This window comes from Hypanus sabinus, chromosome 5 (genome assembly GCF_030144855.1).
Source record: "Hypanus sabinus isolate sHypSab1 chromosome 5, sHypSab1.hap1, whole genome shotgun sequence".
Taxonomy (NCBI): Eukaryota; Metazoa; Chordata; class Chondrichthyes; order Myliobatiformes; family Dasyatidae; genus Hypanus; species Hypanus sabinus.
The window spans coordinates 82,173,483-82,195,883 of NC_082710.1; the positions used below are offsets into that span (position 1 = coordinate 82,173,483).

General features: G+C 40.8%; 1 protein-coding gene across 1 annotated transcript in view; it reads left to right on the forward strand.

Moving 5' to 3' along the window:
* Positions 1-22,401, forward strand: part of LOC132394271 (contactin-associated protein-like 5) — a 977,958-nt gene that overhangs the window by 126,185 nt on the left and 829,372 nt on the right. Inside the window, exon 6 of the mRNA XM_059970196.1 lies at positions 20,730-20,873. Coding sequence (XP_059826179.1) covers positions 20,730-20,873 — 144 coding nt within the window. The remainder of the gene's footprint in view (positions 1-20,729; positions 20,874-22,401) is intronic.

The following is a 22,401-nucleotide window of genomic DNA, read 5'->3' on the forward strand; positions in this document are numbered from 1 at the left end:
AGGGCAGGTCGTGCCTTACAAGCTTGATTGAATCTTTTGAGGTTGTGACTAATCACATTGATGAAGGAAGAGCAGTGGATGTAGTGTATATGGATTTCAGCAAGGCATTTTATAGAGTACCCCATGCAAGGCTTATTGAGAAAGTAAGGAGGCATGGGATACAAGGGGACATTGTTTTGTGGATCCAGAACTGGCTTGCCCACAGAAAGCAAAGTGTGGTTGTACATGGGTCACATTCTGCATTGAGGTCATTGACCAGTTGTCTGTCTCAGGGATCTGTTCTGGAACACTTACTCTTCGTGATTTTTATAAATGACATGGATGAGGAAGTGGAGGGATGGGTTAGTAAGTTTACTGATGACACAAAGGTTGGAGGTGTTGTGGGTAGTGTGGAGGGCTGTCAGAGGTTACAGCGGGACATTGATAGGATGCAAAACTGGGCTGAGAAGTGGCAGATGGAGTTCAACCCAGATAAGTGTAAAGTGGTTCATTTTGGTAGGTCAAATATGATGGCAGAATATAGTATTAATGGTAAGACTCTTCGCAGTGTGGTGGATCAAAGGGATCTTGGGGTCCAAGTCCATAGGATGCACAAAGCAGCTGTGCTGGTTGATGCTGTGGTTAAGAAGGCATATGATGTATTGGCCTTCATTAGTAGTAGAATTGAATTTAGGAAGTAATATTGCAGCTACATAGGACCCTGGTCAGATCCCACTTGGAGTACTGTGCTCAGTTCTGGTTGCCTCACTACAGGAAGGATGTGGAAGCCATAGAAAGGGTGCAGAGGAGATTTACAAGGATGTTGCCTGGATTAGAGAGCATGCCTTATGAAAACAGGTTGAGTGAACTCAGCCTTTTCTCCTTGGAGCGACGGAGGATGGGAGGTGTATAAGAGGCATTGATCATGTGGATAGCCAGAGGCTTTTTCCAGGGCTGAAATAGTTGACACAGGTTTAAGGTGCTGGGGAGTAGGTACAAAGGAGATATCAGGGGTGGGTTTTTTACTCAGAGTGTGGTGAGTGCGTGGAATGGGCTGCCGGCAATGGTGGTGGAGGCAGTTACAATAGGGTCTACTAAGAGACTTTTAGACAGGTACATGGAGCTTTGAAAAATAGAGGGCTATGGGGAAGTCTAAAATTTCTAAAGTAGCGACATGTTCGGCACAACTTTGTGGGGTGAAGGGCCTGTATTGTGCTGTAGGTTTTCTATGTTTCTAGTTCTTCGGTCTTACTGATGTTGAGTGTAAGGTTGATGTTGTGACACTGTTCAACCAGTGAATCTGTTTGCTCCTGTACTCGGAAGGTAATGCCTTTGAATGTCCGAGCCAGGGATAAGACTTCTTATTTGAGAATATCATTATAGCAACTCTTTCAGGCAAATATTACTTTCCGTTTATCAATCCTCACTATAATAGAGTTATAGACTCAAAGCAAGACACCTACAAAGTAGTGAAAAATTAGTCTGGCCAATTCACCCCTCCCCCACCCACACATTTTTGGGATGTGAGAAAGAAGCTGAAGTACCTGGCAGAAGCCCATGCAATGAGAGAGAATGTGCAGTCTCCATAGAGATACACCTTGAGTCATGATACAGTCCATGTGGCTGGAGCGATGAGGCAGCTGCTCTACTAGCAGAGCCACATTAACATTTTCTATGCCCTTTTGCAAGTAGCGATTGTACTGCTTCAATTGCTGAAGATTCACAAATGGTTGTGCAGTCTTCAGTGAATATGTTTTGGCCAAGAAAGCACATTAATGCCTCTGCTTTCTCAGGAAGCTAAAGAAATTTGCTATGACCCAATATTTTACTGATGCACCATTGAAAGCATTCCGTCTGGATGCAAAGCAGGATGGTATGGTACTCGCTCGGTGTGTGAGTGTAAGGAACTTGAGCAAATAAGCTTCAAGACCTTGGCCTCAATACCTCAACATGCAGTTGGATTCTTGATTTACTCTCTTGCAGACCCCAGTCAGTTCATATTGACAACAACATCTCTTCCACAATCTCTAACAGCACAGATACACCACAAGGCTGTGTGCTTAGCCCCCTGCTCTATTTGCTTTATACTTATGATTATGAGGCAATGCACAGCCCCATTGCAATATTTAAGTTTGCTGGTGACTCCACAGTCATTGGCCAAATAAAATGTGGTGACAAATCAGTTTATAGAAAGGAGACTAAAAATATGGCTGTGTTGCCGCAACAAAAAACCCTGACTCAATGCTAAAAAGCCCAGGGAGATGATTATTGACTTTGAGAGGAGGAAAACACAGGCCTGTGAGCCAGTCCTCATTGGGAGATCAGAGATAAATAGGGCCGGCAATTTTAATATTCTTGGTGTTATGATTTCAGAGGATCTGTCCTAGATCCAACACATTACGTGCCACCATGAAGCAAACATGGCAGCACCGCTACTTTCTTAGAAGTTTGTAAATAATCGGCACGTCATCTAAAATTTCAGCCGGTGGTGTAGTGTTATCTGCACTGGACTTCAAGACAAGTGCTCCTGGGTTCAAATCCTTGCATGCTTTCCATCTGTGCTGGGTTGAGCATTGAGCTAGCAACTTGGCCTCATAAAAAACAGACAAATACTAAACAAACAGTAAGATTGCCATCTTACCACAAGGCGCAGAGAAGAGCAACAGTCTAAAACGTTGATAAACTTCCATAAATGTGTGGTGAATAATATATTGATTGGTTGCATCCTGGTGTAGAAAAACAAATGCCAATGTACAGAAGAGCCTACAAAAAGTAATGGATATGGCCCAGTCTACCACATGTAAAGTCTGCGCCACCATTGAGCACATTGTCATGGAACATCACCCATCTTCAAAGGCTCCCAACATCCAGGCCATGCTCTCTTCTTGCTGCTACTGTCAGGAAGGAGGTACAGGGAGCCTCCTGACCCACACCACCAGGTTCAGGAAAAATTGTTGCCCCTCAAGCATCAGGGTCTTGAACCAGAGGGGATAACTTCACTCATTCCATCACTGAACTGTTCCCACAACTTATGGGCACACTTTGAAGGAATCTTCATCTTATATTCTCATATATATTGCTTGCTTGCTTATTTATTTATTTATCTATTTATCCATCTATTTATCTATCTATCTATCTATCTATCTATCTATCTATCTATCTATCTATCTATCTATCTATTTATTTATTTATTTATCTATTTATTTATTTACACATTCTTATGTGCACACTGTCATTTTGTTGTGTGTGGTCTGTATTGATTCTATTGTGCTTCTCATATTTACTGTGATTGCCTGAAAGAAAATGAATCTCAGGGTTGCATATGGTCACAAGTCTCCTGCAGTCATCTCCCTCCAAAACAGACATACCGCTTTGGAGTCTGTGGGGGAGATGGCTCATCAGGTGAAGGCAGCAGTAGCCAGGATCATGGCACCATGGGTGGCTCTGCTGCGCATCAGGGCAAGAAAAAGAGTGGCAGAGCTGTTGTGGTAGGGGATTCCATGGTAAGGGGAATAGAGAGGAACTTCTGTGGCCAAAAATGGGACTCCTGTATGGCATGTTGCCTCCCAGGTGCAAGGGTCAGAGATGCCTCAGAGAGGCTGCAGGGCAGTCTGAAAGGGGAGGGTGAGCAGCCAGCTGTCGTGGTGCATGTAGGTACTAACGATATAGGAAGAAAGCAGGATGGGATCCTACGAGCTAAAGTTAGGGAGCTAGGAGATAAGTAAAAGAGTAGGACCTCAAAATTAATAATCTCAGCCAGAGTTGGAATAGCAGGATAGCTAGAATGAATATGTGGCTTGAGTAGTGGTGTAGGAGGGAGGGTTTCAGGTTCCTGGGGCATTGGAACTGCTTCTGGGGGAGGTGGGACCGGTATCATCCAGATGGTTTGCAGCTGGGCAGGGCCGGGATCAATGTCCTAGAGAGAATGTTTGCTGGTGCTGTTGGGGAGGTATTAAACTAATATGGCAGGGGAATGGGAACCTATACAGAAAAGAATAGGGAAGTGATGCCGAGACCAAAGCTAGAGTTAGTGAAGAAAAAAGTAAGAGTAGAGTGCATAAAAGTAAAAAGCAAAAATCACATAGGTCACTAGATTCTAAAAGGACAATGAGTATAATGGTACTAGTGAACTTGTGGCATAGGTCATTACCAAGGCATATGATTTAGTGGCCATTACGGAAACCTGGTTACAAGGTGGAGATGACTGGGAATTAAATATTCAAGGGTATTGAGTAATATGAAAAGATAGGCAGGAAGGCAAAGGAGGTGGGGTGGCGCTCTTAATTAAAGATGAGATCAGGGCTGATTGTGAGTGATGATATAAGATCTACGGAGCAGAATGTTGAGTCCATCTGGGGAGAGATTAAGAATAGTAAAGGGAAAAAAATCACAGGTGGGAGTTGTCTATAGGCCACCTAATAAGAATATTGCAGTGGCAGAGGCGATTAACTAAAAAATAACTGAAGCTTGTAAGAACAGAACAGAAGCTGTCATGGGAGATTTTAACTTCCACATAGCCTAGAGGCTATGGAAGTGAGCGAGGTCCTCAATGAAAATTTCTCTTTGGTATTCACCAATGAGAGGGAACTTGATGACGGTGAGGACAATCTGAGTGAGGTTGATGTTCTGGAGCATATTGATATTAAGGGAGAGGAGGTGTGGAGTTGTTAAAATACATTAGGATGGATAAGTCCCTGGGGCTTGACAGAATATTCCCCAGGCAGCTCCACGAGGTGAGGGAAGAGATTGCTGAGCCTCTGGCTAGGATCTTTATGTCCTTGTTGTCCACGGGAACGGTACCTGAGGATTGGAGGAAGGCAAATGTTGTCCCCTTGTTCAAAATAGTAGTAGTGATAGTCCAGGTAATTATAGACCAGTGAGCCTTACATCTGTGGTGGGAAAGCTATTGGAAAAGATTCTTAGAGATTGGATCTATGGGCATTTGGAGAATCATGGTCTGATCAGGGACAGTCAGCATGGCTTTGTGAAGGATGTATCATGTCTAACAAGCCTGATAGAGTTCTTTGAGGAGGTGACCAGGCATATAGATGAGGGTAGTGCAGTGGATGTATTTTAGTAAGGCATTTGACAAGGTACCACACGATAGTCTTATTCAGAAAGTCAGAAGGCATGGGATCCAGGGAAGTTTGGCTAGGTGGATTCAGAATTGGCTTGCCGGCAGAAGGCAGAGGGTCGTGGTGGAGTGAGTACATTCAGATTGGAGGGTTGTGACTAGTGGTGTCCCACAAGGATCTGTTCTGGGACCTCTACTTTTGTGATTTTTATTAATGACTTGGATGTGGGGGTAGAAGGGTGGGTTGGCAAGTTTGCAGATGACACAAAATGGGACAAAATGGGAGGTGAGGACCATGATCAAATCACTGTCATTAAAGAGATATTGATGAACAAACTAGAGGGCCTGAAGGTAGATAAGTCCCCTGGTCCTGAGTGGATGCATCCTAGGGTGCTGAGGGAATTGGTGGTGGTTACAGTAGACGTGTTGGTTATCATTTACCAAGACTCTCTGGAGTATGGGCAGGTCCTGGCAGATTGGAAGACAGCAAATGTCACGCCATTTTTTTAAAAATTATGTAGGCAAAAGACGGGCAACTATAGGCCAGTTAGCTTAACATCTGTAGTCGGGAAAATGCTTGAAGCTGTCATTAAAGAAGAAATAACAAAACATTTAGAAAGGAATGGTTCCATTAGAAAGACGCAGCATGGATTCAGAAAGGGCAGGTCCTGTTTGACAAACTTAATGGAGTTCTTTGAGGACATAATGAGTGCAGTGGATAGTGTGGAACAGGTGGATATCGTATATTTGGATTTCCAGAAGGCATTCGAAAAGGTGCCACACAAGAGACTTATAAATAAGATACAGGTGCATGGAGTCAGAGGAAGTGTATTGGCATGGATAGTGGATTGGTTAATCAATAGAATGCAGAGAGTTGGTATAAATGGCTGTTTCTCTGGTTGGCAGTCGGTGGTGAGTGGGGTGCCGCAGGAGTCAGTGCTGGGCCCGTAGCTGTTTATCATTTACATTGATGATTTGGAAGAGGGGACTGAGTGTAGTGTAGCAAAATTTTCTGATGACACTAATCTGAGTGGAAAAGCAAATTATATAGAGGATGTGGAGAGTCTGCAGAGGGATATAGATAGGTTAAGTGAGCGGGCCAAGGTTCGGCAGATGGAATACAGTATTGGTAAACACAAGCTCATCCACTTTGGAAGGAATAATAGAAGAGCAGACTATTATTTAAATAGTGAAAGATTGCAGCATGCTGTTGTGCAGAGGGACTTGGGAGTACTTGTTCATGAATTGCAAAAAGTTGGCTTACAGGTACAACAGATTATTAAGAAGGCAAACGGAATGTTGGCCTTCATTGTTAGAAGGATTGAATTCAAGAGCAGAGTGGTCATGTTGCAACTATACAGGGTACTGGTGAGGCCGCACCTGGAGTACTGTGTGCAGTTTAGGTCTCCATACTTGAAGAAGGCTAAACCGACTTTGGAGACAGTGCAGAGGAGATTCACCAGATTGATTCCAGAGATAAAGGGGTTAACCTATGAGGAGAGATTGAGTCGCCTGGGACTCTCTGGAATTCAGAAGAATCAGAGGGTATCTGATAGAAATATACAAAATTTTGAAAGGGATAGATAAGATAGAAGCAGGAAAGTTGTTTCCATTGGTAGGTGAAACTAGAACTAGGGGACATTGCCTCAAGATTCAGCGGATAAGATTTAGGACAGAGATGAGGAAAAACTGTTTTTCCCAGAGAGTGGTGAATCTGGGAAATTCTCTGCCCAGGGAAGCAGCTGAGGCTTCTTCACTAAATATACTTAAGATACAGTTAGATAGATTTTTACATAGCAGGGGAATTAAGGATTATGGGGAAAAGCTATGATCTATTGAAAGGCAGGGCAGGCTCGACAGGCCAGATGGCCTACTCCTACTTCTATTTCTTATGTTCTCATGTATGTACTTCGATAATAAATTTACTTTGATTTTTGAACTTTGAATTGCAGAGTTGCAATATGATTCATTAATTATTCATTCATTTTGCTCTGTCTTTTATACGTTTTCTTCTTCTGTTTAGCATGTCTGTGTCTTAGTCAGGCACACCTTCAATAGATCTGGAACAACATACTCATCTTTCTTCCTATCACATTTGCATCCTAGTCAGACACACCTCCAATAGATCTGGAACAGCACACTCATCTTTCTTTCTATCATGTTCACTTGCTTGTTTATTCAAGCTCTCTACTTTTCATTGCCAGCTTTTTCTAAACCACATCATATATATTCCAAGTGTGGTCGCAGACATTTCCAATAACACAATTGAACTGCAGTAACAAAGTGCTGGAGGAATTCAGCCAGTCAGATAGCATCTGTAGAGGTATTTGTTTATTGTCAGTTTATTGTCGTTCAACCATACACATGTCTACCACCAAACGAAGCAACATTCCTTTTGACCAATGTGCACAACACAGTACATATAACTCACACAACAAATTAATAAATAATAAGGTGCATTTACATTACAAGTTAAGAAGCAAACAGTATAACGCTACTGCTGCTTCATACATGATGAGACCTGGGTGGTGGCAGGGAGTTCAGTTTTCTGTGGACCATCAATGCGTTGGGTTGAGACTCTGCATCTGGTCTGGTCTCAATGTCTTGGTGTCTTTACACAAATTTAATTGATAGTTTTAAGTCTGGAGAAGTGACTGGTTTTTAGTTGTCCATACAGTTGAATGTATTCTTGTGAGAAGTCCCCCCTGGATGTTTCTCAGTGCATGATGACAATCTGTTGTAGACTATTGTCAAACAGAGACTGGTTAGGAAAAAAGCCAATGCACAGAGAAATCTTTGTGCATGTATATAGTATGATGCACAATCAATTAATGGATATGACTCTGAAGCTTCAGTAATCTTCAGAGCTCATCAAAGCTCCATTGGAGGAGCTTGATGTGATGAATTAAGTTTGCTCTACAACCATACAGAGAGGAATGCTTGATTATAATTTCATTCTGAATGTGACACTATGAAAGTAGCAACATTACTTTCATACTTGTAAGTTCTCAATTGCTGTAATACATTGGCTTTCTCTTGTGGTTCACCTTTTTATTTCAGTAAAAATGCTGCTGGCTATACATGTATTTTTCCAAGTCAGTACAACTTTAACACCTGCTATTGAGACCTAAGTGTGAGGCTAGATCTAGGTACTTACTTTGATGATAGCTCTGATCACACACAGTGTCTTCCAGGAATGATACTCTGTAATGTGAGAAGGAACACTACATATGTCAGCTCCTTCTTTCCATTTGCATAAATGGTGCTTAAATTTGCTTCACTGATATTGGGCAGAATACTGCTAGCATTCTTTTAAATGTTACTCAGGATGTATGCATTAGCACACAGTACAGCACTTGAACAGGTCTATTGATCCACAATGGGTTTAACTGATTAAGTTCACGATATGTGTTGCCTTCTGCCTGTAGATGCCTATAACCCTCCACTCTCTGTATAGTCTTGTGCCTACCTAAGAGCCTTTCTTATAACTGCCTCCACCTCCACCCCAGACAGCATATTACACTACCCTCTATATTTAAAAAAAATGCCCTGCTCTTCTCCTTTGAACTTGTTCCTTCTCATATTAAATGCCATCTAGTATAAGGCACTTTAGTCCTGGAAGAAAGATACATGCTATCTATTCTGTCTATGTCTTTCATAATTTTATGTATTATTTTTCTGTCAGGTATTCCCTCAGTCCCTGTCACTCCAGAAAAACAGTTAGTCCCATATTTCCTCCTAACACATGTTCTCTAATCCAGGCAGCAGCTCCCAATTTAATCCATGCCTAATCACAGGACAATTTACAATGACCAATTGACCTACTAACTGGTATGTCTTTTGACTGTGGGAGGAAGCTGGAGCACATGGAAAAACCAACACATTCCATGGGGAGGACTTTCAAACTCCGTACAGATAACGCTGGAATTGTACCCCAAATTCCAATGCCCTGAGCTGTAATAGCAATGTGCTAACTGCTAGGCTACAGTGGTACCAACTTGTTAGTGTTAATAATGTGCTTTAGAGATAGAGCTGACTGACTGATATTCCAGAGCCAGCAAGCAAGGTACCGCATCTTCCAGCTCAGCACAAAAGCAATAGTTATTCCTTATGCAAGTTAACCAATGCTGGTTGTCGAATAAACACAAGAGACTATGCAGATGATGGAAATCTAGAACAACACATAAAGTGCTGGAAGAACTCACTACTGAATTCATCCAGCATTTTGTCTGCTGGTTGGCTAAAGCAGTCATGGCTGAGCAATAAATCACCCAAATCCCACATCAGAAAACTTTCTTGTTGAAGAAAGGACTCTGATCCTGGAAACAGCACTTCATTGTGCCCTTATTCTATTGTTCTTAAAAAATTAAAGCTAGGCTTTATTTGTCACATGTACATCAAAACATACTGTAAAATGCATTGCTGGCACCAACGACCAACACAGTCCGAAGATGTACTGGGGGCAGCCTGCAAGTGTTGACACACTTCCAGCACCAACATAGCATGCGCACAACTTACTAACCCTAAGCCATGCGTTTTTTGGAATGTGGGAGAAAACCCTACCACCCACAGGAAACCCACACAGTCACAGCGAGGGCATACGAGCTCTTTACTGACTAGAGTGGGAATTGAACCCTCCACCTACAGCTGGTGCTGTAAGGTGTTATGCTAACCGCTATGCTAACATGTTACCTATCATCAAGGTTTATATTCCAGCTGGTTTGAGGGAACATTCATTCCATCCCTTGTTAACATTCACACATCCAACTTTTCAAAGAATTTTCTTACAAAACTGTACAAGAATATAATAAGTGAACCAAGGTAGACGTGACAAATAGTTCAGTTCTAACAATGACATCTGGATGTCAGTTTTCCAAATGAGAACACATTCTAATTGAACACCAAGATAATGTTCTCCCTAGATGAAGCATCTTTATTTAATGGATTATTATAAACATATGATGGGTTTATACAAATCATTTCTGACAGCAGTGCCAGGTTTTCCTCTTTTAACTATGTGGTATTGAAGGTAACAAATAAGATGTTCATCCTTTCCTGGTTTTTAAATGTGGTGTCTTTACTTTGCAGCTGGATTCCTCCTGGTTGAGTTATGGCTTTGAAGGGTTATTTATCACTGAATCTAAGAAACATGGTATTTTAAAACATTTAAAACTACTTCACATAAGATCAACTTGTTCTCTAATGGATAATACGGACTTACTCTTCTGCAGGTTGTGCTTGAAAAGAATTAAACCATTTTACTTCTGGTTTCGTTTTTCCCCAAACACCTTCACACCAGAGCTTTGATGTGAAAGTCAAAGGTCTGTCAATGCTGGAAATCTGAAATGGAAACTCAAAATGCTGGGAATACACAGCTAGTCAGGAAGCATCTGTGGAAAGAACAGGACTGTTTCTCTTTTCCCTTTGCCTGACCTGCTGGATTGCTTGCAGCATTTTCTATTTGTTATTGGAGTTAAGAATAGAAGACTCAGTTTTATTGGAGTTTAGGGATGGGTAGAATGCAAGGTGTTTAAGAAAGAAAGGCACCCCTTTCAAGATGTTACGAAAGCAAATTATAACATTTCAACAACTTTTACACTGGAATTATTTCTATGTAGTCTCTGACATCTGTCATTTCCTAGTCACTCCCTCTTTAGCAGTGACTTATGTTTATAAACTTTAAGTCAAATTATTATCAAAGTTCATATATGTTATCACATAGAACATAGAATAGTACAGCACATTACAGGCCCTTTGGCCCACAATGATGTGCTGACCCTCAAACCCTGCCTCCCATATAACCCCCCACCTTAAATTCCTCCGTATACCTGACTAGTATTCTCTTAAACTTCACTAGTGTATCTGCCTCCACCACTGACACAGACAGTGCATTCCATGCACCAACCACTCTCTGAGTGAAAAACCTTCCTGACATTCATACAAACATACTGACATTCACTTTCTTAGGGTTGATTGTGGTTACGTACATGTACTTTGATATGTTGCCATTGGTAGCTTGTTCTGGGTTGATCTATCTTATAGATTTCAGAGAAATATCACAAATACTCACATAACTACCAGCATTTCCCTGCAGGCCTATCTAGAGCTTTGAAAGTGCAATCTGGACCCCAGCTCCAACAGGCCCTATTACATAGTGTCTAGGTTCCTATGATTTCTTTAAACTCATCACAGACCTTAAGTCCGTCTACAATTTATTTAAACTCACGTAAAACTAACTGGATTCTATTATGCACAAAAACAGTTGATAAATAAGTAAGTGTGTATTGAAATCTTAATAGGACTACATCAAATACTGCATGCAATCTGCTCCCGGGTACTAGCAGAGTCCCTTGTGCTGGATTAACAGAGTTCAATTATAGGAAGAATTATTTGTAGTTTGTGGCCAGAGTCCCAGCAACTCCATACTTTCATTCCTCATTAACGTGATGCTGTCCATGCCGCTAAGTTCAGGATGAGTTACTTCCCTGCAAACCAACCTGGAGACCCCTAATCCTACCTCTGTAATGGAACATGATGAATTACCAGGGACTTTTTTTCACTAATGTCTTGTTTTTGCAGCCTTTATCGCTGCACTGACTTGGTCTCACAAAACTTAAGAATAATGAATAAATATACATTCTGTGTTGTCTTTGTATATGTGCTTGTGCTGGTGCTGCAACCGGGTTTTTCATTGTACTGGTACTTCTCTGTATTTGTGAACATGGCAATCAACTCAACATGACCTGACTCAGCTCATTTAGGAATCTGGGTGGACTTTGATCACTGCCAGATTAAATGTTGTAGTCAATTTCCAGTCTGAATGTCTATAGCCCCAAAATATTCATAAGCCAAATAGTAGCACATTCAGGATTTCCCACAAGATGACTCTTGGTCCTGGTGCATGATTTTATATGTGTATCTGGATGTCACAGCTTTGGTAAAATACACTGAATGATGATCTTAAGTACTTAGTTACTGATATACAGTGTGGAATAGGCCCTTCTGCCCCCTGAGGCTTGCCACCAGAAACCCCCAAGCCTAATCACGGGACAATTTACAATGACCAACTAACTTACTAACTCTTTGCACTGTGGGAGGAAACTGAAGCACCCAGAGAAAAAACCTGTACATTCCATGGGGAGGACATGTAGACTTCTTACAGATAAATTTAGCTCTGAACTTCAATGACCCAAGCTGTAATAGAGTCGCTCGTGCTAACCACTACACTACGGTGCCTAACGATGCTGGCAACTGATGTTGCTGTATTCACACACTTATTCAGTCAATTCCTTTTTTTTTTCTTGTACTTCAGGTCTATAGGATGTAATTTCATATATGAAATACAATGTTGTATACAAAACATTACAGCACAGTGCATGCCTTACATTTTAATCTAACTCTTCACTCCTACATAACCCTCTATTTTTCTATTATGCACATGCCCATTGGAGAGTAACTTAATGCCTCTCATTTATCATCCTCTACCACCACCCCTAGCAACCAATATTCTCTGTGTAAAGAACTTACCTCTGACATTCCCCGTCAACTTTCTTCCAATCACCTTGAGATTATGCCCTGTATTAGCCATTCCTGCCCTGGTAAAATGCCTCGGGCAATCCTCTTATCATCTTATACAATTCTATCCAGCCCCTCACACTTTTCTTTGCTACAAAGAGGAACGCTTTAGCATGCTCATCCTTTCATCCTCATAAGACATGCCCTCTAGTCCAGGCAGCACCCTGGTAAATCTCCTGTGCACCCTCTCTGGTTTCCACATCCTTCCTATGCTGAGGAGACCAGAACTGAACACAATATTATGAATTAATATTGTAAACAGTTAACATAAATATTATATGTATTACATGTATTCTTTGAATTCAAGAAACCTCAAAAATAATCAAAAGATAAACTGAAAATCTGGAATATAAAAAAATGCTGGAAAAGTCTTCAGCTTGATCATCAAGTCTATTTCTCTTTCCTCATATGCTATCTGATCCCTGAAAGTTTCCAGAATTATTATTTTGAATCTCAAGTAATTCAGGCTGTTGCAGTGTACTTATTTATTTGGTTCAACATGTGCCCATCTCTGTCCTTTAGAAGAATCCATTTGAATTTCATTTTGATTTCATAGAGTTGGGTTGCAATAGATCAAAGAATGAATTAAAATCCTCGGCAGGTTAAACCACACCACTGTCTTTTGCAATGTAAAATAGATTATTGCAAAACTAAATTTTGCTGCGCATGGAGTAATAATAGAATAACAGAATAATTTTTAATAAAAAGTGTGCAATGTTTTGGAAGCAGATATGCAATGTAATGTTCTTTTAGTGAAAATAATAACAATGTAATACTAAATTGAACTTCTTGGATTTAATTTTTAAAGTTGATATTAAATTCAATTGCCTTCTGAAAACACATTATCAATTATATTTATGACATTTTAATTGTGTGAGTTTTAACAATCATTTCTGCATTTCATTTGACTTACAACATGCATATGAGATCCTTGTAAGTAGAGCATACAGTGCAAAAGGCAGGACACTGTGATGGTTGATGGTACCTGGGTACATTTTCCATTTCTGGGCATCTCACTGTAGACAAGGGTTCCCAACTTTTTTTTTAATGCCATGGACCCTACCATTAACTGATGGGAACCCCAGTACAGAGGGAAAATGAAGGGTTTGAGACAGTTAGGGAAGAGACTTAATGGAATGATGGGAGGAATGAGTAACTATGGATTCAGAAATTGGGAGATTCAACAAGACCTTGATGTCCTTGTACACCAGGTGGTAAAAGTAAGCATAAACTGGTGGTTAATGATACATTGGTTTTCATAAGAGTGTTTGAGTACAAGAGCAATGATATCTTACTGCATTTGTTCATACCCTTGGTGAGTATTGTGCTTAGTATTGGTCTCGTTATCTGAGGAAAGATATTTGCTCTACAGGAGGTGCAGTAAAATTTAGCAATTCTTATGATTGATGTACAGAGAGTGTCTGATATATGAAGATAGATTTGGACAGTTGAGCTGATACTTGCTACAATTAGGAAGAACGGGACTTCTTAGGAATCTAAAGTCCTTGTGGGACTAGACAGACAGACAAAATTAGCAAACACTGCCTAGTGGTATTGGATGAACTATTTAGGAGTGAGATGAGGAGAAGTTTCTTCACTCAGAGATTGGTGAAACAAAGCAGTTATTCAAGGAGTGAAATACAGACCAATGAAATCGTGATGTTGCACTGCATACAAATTTGTCCTTCAGACCACCACACCTAGACAAAATATTATTCTCAATTATGGTCACCCTAATTGCCTGAATTAATTCCTTTCCCCTCTACACTGTGCTCATTTCACCTGTCAAGATGCTTCTTAAATGTTCCTTGCTCCACCACAACTCCAGTGGCTCTTTCTGAATACCTGTTTTCTGTGTGAAAACTGTTCCCCTTAGATCTCCTTTAAACCTCTTATATCTCACACAAGAGAAAATCTGCAGATGCTGGAAATCCGAACAACATACACAAAATGCTGGGGGTACTCAGCAGGCCAGACCGCATCTATGGAAAAAAGTACAGTCAACATTTTGGCCCAAAACTCTTTGGCAGGACTGGATAAAAAAAAGCTGAGGGGTAAATTTAAAAGGTAGGGGGAGGGGAGAGAGAAACCCCGGGTGACAGGTGAAACCTGGAGGGGGAGGGATGAAGCAAAGAGCTGGGAAGTTGATTGGGGAAAGAGACAGAAGGTCACATAAGAAAGGAAAAGGGGAGGAGCATCAGAGGGAGGTGATGGATGGGCAAGGAGATAAGGCGACGGAGGGATAAGAGGATGGGAAATGGTGATGGGGGTAGAGGGGCAGGGAGGCACTATTGGAAGTTTGAGAAATTGATGTTCATGCCATCAAGTTGGAGGCTACCTAAACAGAATATAAGGTGTAGTTCCTCCAAACTAAGTGTGGCCTCATCATGTCAGTGGAGGAGGCCCCGGATAGACATATTGGAATGGGATTCCATTGTTATCCTAGTAGACAGTAATAATTTAAATGAATTCAATTTGCAATTAAAACAATCAATTGGATTCAGACTCTGTTTTCTTAATGTTTTATCAATAATTTCTGAACATCTCTTACCTCCCCAGTTTAAAAATAAAATCAAAAATTACAGTGACCATGTAAGACAAAGAGAGATTAGATTTGCTTTATTTGAAAGGTGAACATCTAAAGATCCCAGGTTAGGTAAAATATACTTACAGAAGGCAAAGAAGGAAGCTGGATTAGCATTGCCTAATTTTAGATTTTATTATTGGGCAGTTAATATCAGATATTTGATATGTTGGTTGAAAGATTGGGATGGATCTTTTAGCCCTCATTGGGTGAGCCTGGAAATTAAATCAGTACCAGGTTTTGCACTGGGTTCTATTTTAGGGACTTCTCTCCCTTTTGCTCTTTCTAAATTGCCGAAATGAATTGACAACCCGATAGTTAAACATACTTTACGTATATGGTTTCAATTTCGGAAATTTTTTGGGTTGACTCAGTTTGTTTTAAATATTCCTATTGTATCCAATTGTTTTTTCCACCCTTCAATTATAGACCAAGCTTATTCGGCTTGGAAGACTAAGGGATTACTATGATTTTCTGATTTATTTTTGGATAATTGTTTTATGTCTTTTGAGCAAATATCTAACAAATATAATTTGCCTAGATTTCATTTTTTTAGATATTTACAGATTAGGAATTTTTTAAATACTGTACTTCCTACTTTTCCAAATTTTGTGTCTTCAGATATTTTGGAAAATTTGTTTGAATTCAACCCCTTTCAGAAAGGGCTTATATCAAAACTTTATAATATAAGTATGAAGATATATTCAGAGCCCCTTTATAAGACAAAAACTGATTGGGAAAGAGAGCTGAACCTTATTATTCCTATTGAGAATTGGGATAGAATTCTTCAATTAGTTAATACATCATCTATATGTGCCAAACATTCACTAATACAGTTTAAGGTCGTACATAGGGCCCATATGTCCAAGGATAAATTGGCTCATTTTTATTCCTATATAAATCCTATTTGTGATAGATGTCAATCTGAAATAGCGTCTTTAACTCATATGTTCTGGTCGTGTCCGCTTTTGAAGAAATATTGGAAAGATATTTTTGATATTATCTCTGCGGTATTGAACATTGATTTACAACCCTCTCCTATTACCGCATTTTTTGGTTTACCAATGTTGGACTTACTTCATTTATCTTCTTCCGCCTGTCGAATGATTGCATTTCTTACACTAATGGCTAGAAGATCTATTTTGTTGAATTGGAAGGAAGTTAATCCTCCTACTGTATTTCATTGGTTTTCTCAAACTATGTTATGTTTAAATTTAGAAAAAATTAGAAGTGGTGTATTTGACACTTCTACTAAATTTGAAAGATATGGAGACCATTTATTCAATATTTTCATATGATATAATAGGACCCTATTCCAGGCCTATTTGATTTTCCAGCTTTGTTTTCATATATGTCAAGAGGATCGGAGTTGACAACACTGACAATTTTGTATTTTTGTGAGATATTATAAACAGCCCTTTTTTTTCTCTCTTTTTTATTTTCTCTTTGTTTTTCTTTTTTGTTTTTTTCTTCTCTTAGTTATTAGATTTTTAGATTAGTTTTTGCATAATGAATTTTTTTTCTTTTTCTTTTTTTCCTTTTTCTTTTTTCTTTTTATTCTATATTATGATACACCTAGGTTTGCCTTGTCTATTTGTATATTGTATCTTCTACGATGTGGGAATACTCATTTATACTGTAATCATTGTTTTTGTAATCTTTTATAGTTAGTTGAAATATGTACATTTGTAATCCCATTATCTATGTACCAATTTTATTTTGTTGTTATTAATAATGATAATAAAAAGATGGAAAAAGAAAGAAAGGTGAACATCGAAGCGTACAGTGAAATGCATCATTTGTATCAATAACCAACACAGCCTGAGGTTTGTGCTGAGTGCCGCCAACAGAGCATACCCACGATTGATGAACCCTGACCCTAAACCATAAATGTTTGGAATGTGGGAGAAACCGGGGCAGCCAGTGGAAACCCACACGGTCAGGGGGTGAAGGTATAAGTTTTTTACCAACAATGGTGGGAATGGAACCTAAGACGCTGGTGCTGGATGTGCTAAAGCAACAGAAAACCATGCCAGATTCTGCTTTTTTGTCTGTTCTATCAGCAACACTACCATATCTTATAAAGTGGCCACTGAGTATAAACAATGATCTGACTTGAATAGCCATCTGGCCTAATTCACTGCTGTGTCTTAAAGTTTGATTGACAGATCCATCATATGGAATCCATCAGTAGTTAGGGTTGATGCCCTAACTAAAGTTAGTCAGGGTGTTAAAGGTTAGGGAGAGAAGGCAGGAAAATATGGTTGAGAGAGATAATAAATCAGCGATGATGGAATGGAGAGCAGACTCAATGGGCCGAATGGCCTAATTTATAGCCTTATAGCAGTTTCATTATTTCTGCATTTGGATGGGAATATACCATCATCTAGTTGTCCATATTTACTAGCAAGATTCAATCCAATATTATTTCATGTGTTTGTGTGTATGTAGCTCAAAACACAAAACACCATTTCTAGTTACATTTTACAATTACATCAATCATGAAAAATATCCACCAATTTTGCTGTCACTTTGTAAAAATTGCAGTATGAATGTTTAGCATTGTTTTCTGATTGAACAAAGATTTCGAAGTGTTGGAAATTGCAATGTATTGTGATCTCTACTAATAGTTTATCATTGCATGGGAACAGAGAGTAACTGACAGTTCAGGAAATTGTTCAATTTATTGTATTTTATCTATGTCCCTGATTTATTATTGAAAAGCTACCTTGATGCCTCAGCAAGTTTTGCTTCTGAAAAGCTGGCACAATCCATTAGTTTACCTTATCTCTAGTCTACGCTGGCTAATCAGGTCGGCAATACAGTGCCACATTGTCATCCTAAAACTCTAAGAAAGAGGAAGGATGCTACCTGTTCAATGGTTCTTACACCATATCATGGAGTCATAGTCATTTAACACTACCACACAGATAAAGGCTCTTCAGCCCATCTAGTCCATGCCTAATCTGTCAGTATGTTCGGATATGACCCAAATGTGGAGAGAGAAACACTGAAGCGGGTCGATAGTTCACAGACTTTAATGAGAACAAGGTATTAAGGGGAAAAGAAAACAATAAAGGCTAAGCCAAGCAGGGCCGTTAATTAAAACTCTCAAATAGACAACTAGATGCCATCACCACAGCTGAAAGGAATGTCTAACTACAAAATGAATTCTGTTAGTCTTCAGTGTCGGTTGACTGGATAGTCCACTTTCTCAGGCAAGGCCAAATGTAAGCGTTCAAGAGTGCAATTGCCAAATCTGTGGAGCAGCCTGCCTATGGAGGCTTGTAGAACCTGCAGTCGAGTCTGTGGTTGTGACAGGTCTCCCCTCCCAAGGTGCAGCCCCTGAGGCACCTCAGACCTGTGCTTACTGGAAGTCCTGGAAGAATGACTTATCCAATATATCCTTCTCCGTGTTCCAAGAACATTCTTCAAGACCATACCCTTCCCAATCCACAAAGTAATGGACCTTACCACGTACCCGGTGAGATGCCAGGAGGCACTACATGGTCTAGACCAGGGAACCACCTACCAAGTGGGAATGCATCCAAGGTGGGGTAACTGGAGCCAGGGGAGAGGTAGTAACCAGCTTGAGCTGGAAAACATGGAATACTGGGATCTCCAGTGATGCTGGTAGATGCAATCTGTACAAGACCTTGTTGACAGCTACAGTCCCATGTAGTGCAGAGCCAATTTGCAGCTCTCAACCTTCAGGGGGAGATCCTGTGATGCCAGCTAGACTTCCTCTCCTGGTTTGAATGATCTTACTTTTCGGCAGAGCCAGTCAGTATACCGGGCATGTTGTTTATGGGCCAGGGCAACAGAGAAGCTCTGGCTCATCCCCAGGTGAGCTTATAGGCTGGATCTGCTGTTCATCAGAGGGAACTGCTGGTCAGAGAAAAGCGGGTGCTGGAATCCCCTCTGGCATTCAAAGGGGGACATACTCATGGAGGACAAATGAAATTTTTTGTGGGCGATCTCTGCCCAATCCAATTGGGACTTCCAGGTTGTGAGGTTGAAAGAGGCAAGGCAGCACAGGGTTGTCACCAGCTCCTGTTTCACTCTCTCAGACCGGCCATTGGATTGGGGGTGGAAACAAGACAGGAGACTGGCCATGGTTCCTACAAGTAGGCCAGATAGCATCTATGGGAGGAGGTAGTGACGACATTTTGGGCGGAAAACCTTCATCAGGAGTGAAGTAACGTGGGATGGTCGAGGGGGGATAAGAAGTGGAGGGAGAGATGAAGTAGAGAGCTGGGAAGTGATAGGCTGGAGGGAAATGGGCTGGGGGAAGGTGGAGAATTATGAGAAATAAAAGAGAAAGAAAGGTAGGGCTGGGGAGAGATTATAGTGAGGGGGGGGGAAAAGAGAGAGAAAGAGAACCAGACTAAAATAATAGATAGGGATGGGGGTAAGGGGGGGGGGGGCAGGGGTATCAACGGAGGTCTTTGAGTTGGATGTTCATGCCGGCAGGTAGGAGGCAGGTAGGTGGGAGATAAGGTATTGCTCCATCAACCTGCGTGTGGCCTCATCTTGATGGTAGAGGAGGCCACGGACAGACGTATCAGAGTGGGAGTGGTCTGTGGAATTGAAGTGAGTGGCCACAGGGAGATCCCACCACTGCTGGAGGACTGAGCACCGGTGTTCGGCGAAATGGTCTCCCAGTCTGCGACAGGTCTCCCCTATGTATAAGTGGCCACATTGGGAGCACCGGATACAGTATATCACCCCAGTTGACTCGCAGGTGAAGTGGTGCCTCACCTGAAAGGACTGTCTGGGGCCTGGGATGGTGGTGAGGGAAGAAGTGTGGGGGCAGGTGTAGCACTTCTTCCATTTGCAGGGATGAGTGCCTGGAGGGAGGTCGGTGGGGAGAGATGGGGGGGAATGAATGGACAAGGGAGTCGCGTAGAGAGCGATCCCTGCGGAAAGCCGAGAGTGGGGGGGAGGGGAAGATGCGTCTGGTGGTGGGATCCCGTAGGAGATGGTGGAAGTTACGGAGGATTATACATTGGATCTGTAGGCTGGTAGGGTGATAGGTGAGGACCAGGTGGACTCTATCCCTGGTGAGCTGGCGGGGGGATGTGGTGAGGGCAGAGCTGCATGAAATACGGGAGATGCGATGGAGGGCAGAGTTGATAGTGGACGAAGGGAAGCCTCTTTCTTTAAAAAAGGAAGACATCTCCTTTGTCCTAGAATGAAAGGCCTCATCCTGAGAGCAGATGCAGCGGGGGAGGAGGAATTGAGAGACCTCCACCGATGTCTACTACAAACCTACTAACTCCCACAGCTACCTAGACTATTCCTCCTCCCACCCTGTCTCCTGCAAAAATGCAGGATTACAGAAGCACTAATGTTCAAATGTGGATGTAAAGCTGCTGGTTTCTGAATAAGAATTTATGTAAAGAGCCATTGAGAATAGCTCAGTGTGAGATGCCCTCAATATTTATCACACTTATTTCATCTTGCTTTTAACAGCCGTTCCTTTAATCTTATGATGATCTAATTTGTACTTTGCAGGTTCAAAGCTGAATGATGGGCAATGGCATTCTATTCATTTCAGTGTGAGGAGGAATCAAGTTAGCATCAGCCTGGACAATGAACCTATCTCGACTGTTCATTCAGATGCTCAGATTAATTCAGGAAGCAGTTATTATTTTGGTGGTAAGACAGATTACCTGCTCTACATCTATAAATTATCTTGATTAATTGTTTAGTTTAATATATTGCCATTTTATAGCCTTATAAATCAGCAATATCCAATTGAGGCCATCTATAATGTTCACGTTAACAGAACTCTTCTGCTTTCTGCAGACCATGCTCAGACTATGCAAAAACATAGTTACCATCCTGAGGGATTTTTTTTTAAACAACACTTTTAATAATGGCAGAATGAAATTCTCAGGAATTGCAGCAAGGTAGATGTGCATTTACCTCCCAATTTCTGGAATTTGAAAATTTCTTCATAAAGAACTGGGTTAGTTTAACAGGCAAAAGGTATAAGACTCAATACAACAGTGATTCTCAGATTCAAATCTTGCTCTTCTCTGCAGTTTACACTTCCGTTATCCAAACAGTACCAAAGCTGCCTGTTTGCTAAGAATTATTTGTGAATTCAAAGTTCAAGGTAAATTTATTATCGAAGTGTATATATGTCATCATGAGATTTATTTTCTTGCGGGCAATCACAGTAAATACAAAGGATCAATGAAATAATAAATAAATAAATAAATAACAAGAACATGAGATGAAGAGATCTTGAAACCAAGTCCATAGTGTTGTTGTGAGTGCAGATGAGTGAAGTTATCTGCTTTGGTTCAAGAGCCTGTTGGTTGAGGGGTGATAACTGTTCCTGAAATTGGTGGTGTGGGTCGTGAGGCTCCTGTACCTCCTTGATGGTAGCAATGTGAAGAGACCATGGCCTGGACACTGGTAAAGATACACTGCTTTCCTGCAACAGCGCTCCATATAGTTGTGCTCAATGATAAGGAAGACTACCCTTGATAGACTGGGCTATATCTACTACTTCATGTAGACTTTTCTGTTCAAGGGCACTGGTGATTCCATAGCAGGCTGTGATGCCATCAGTGATACCTCCACCACACACCTATAAAAGTTTGTCAAAGTTTTAGAAGGTGTGCCAAATCTTTGTAAGCTTCTAAGAATTTAAAAGTGCAACTGCGCCTTTCTTTGTCATGACATTTAAGTGCTGGACCCAGGACAAATCCTCTGAAATGAATACGCCAAAGAAGGTAACATTGCTGACTCTCTCCTCCTCTGATTCCCCGATGAGGACTGGCTCATGGACCCTTTGTTTCCTCCTCCTGTGGTCAATAATCAGCTCCTTGGTCTTGCTGACATTTCTCTTGTCACATCACACTGTCAAATTTTCCATCTCCCTCCAATAATTTGTATCCCTTCTGGGGGTTCCTAAAGAGGTATTTGTTACATATTTGCAAGGTCTTTTGAAGAGCTATCTAATTATTCACCATTTATTGCTCTCCTTCATAAAAATAAATTATTTTCCTTCCCGCTTTATTCAATTTCTATCTGATATTTGCTATTGAATCTATTTCTAAAATTTGGAACAAGTTTAAATTTATTTCTTTGCCATGTCTTATGTACACAGTCATTCAACACTGAACTAGTTAGTATTCAATGTCCTGGACAATTCATCCAAAGACATGAGTTC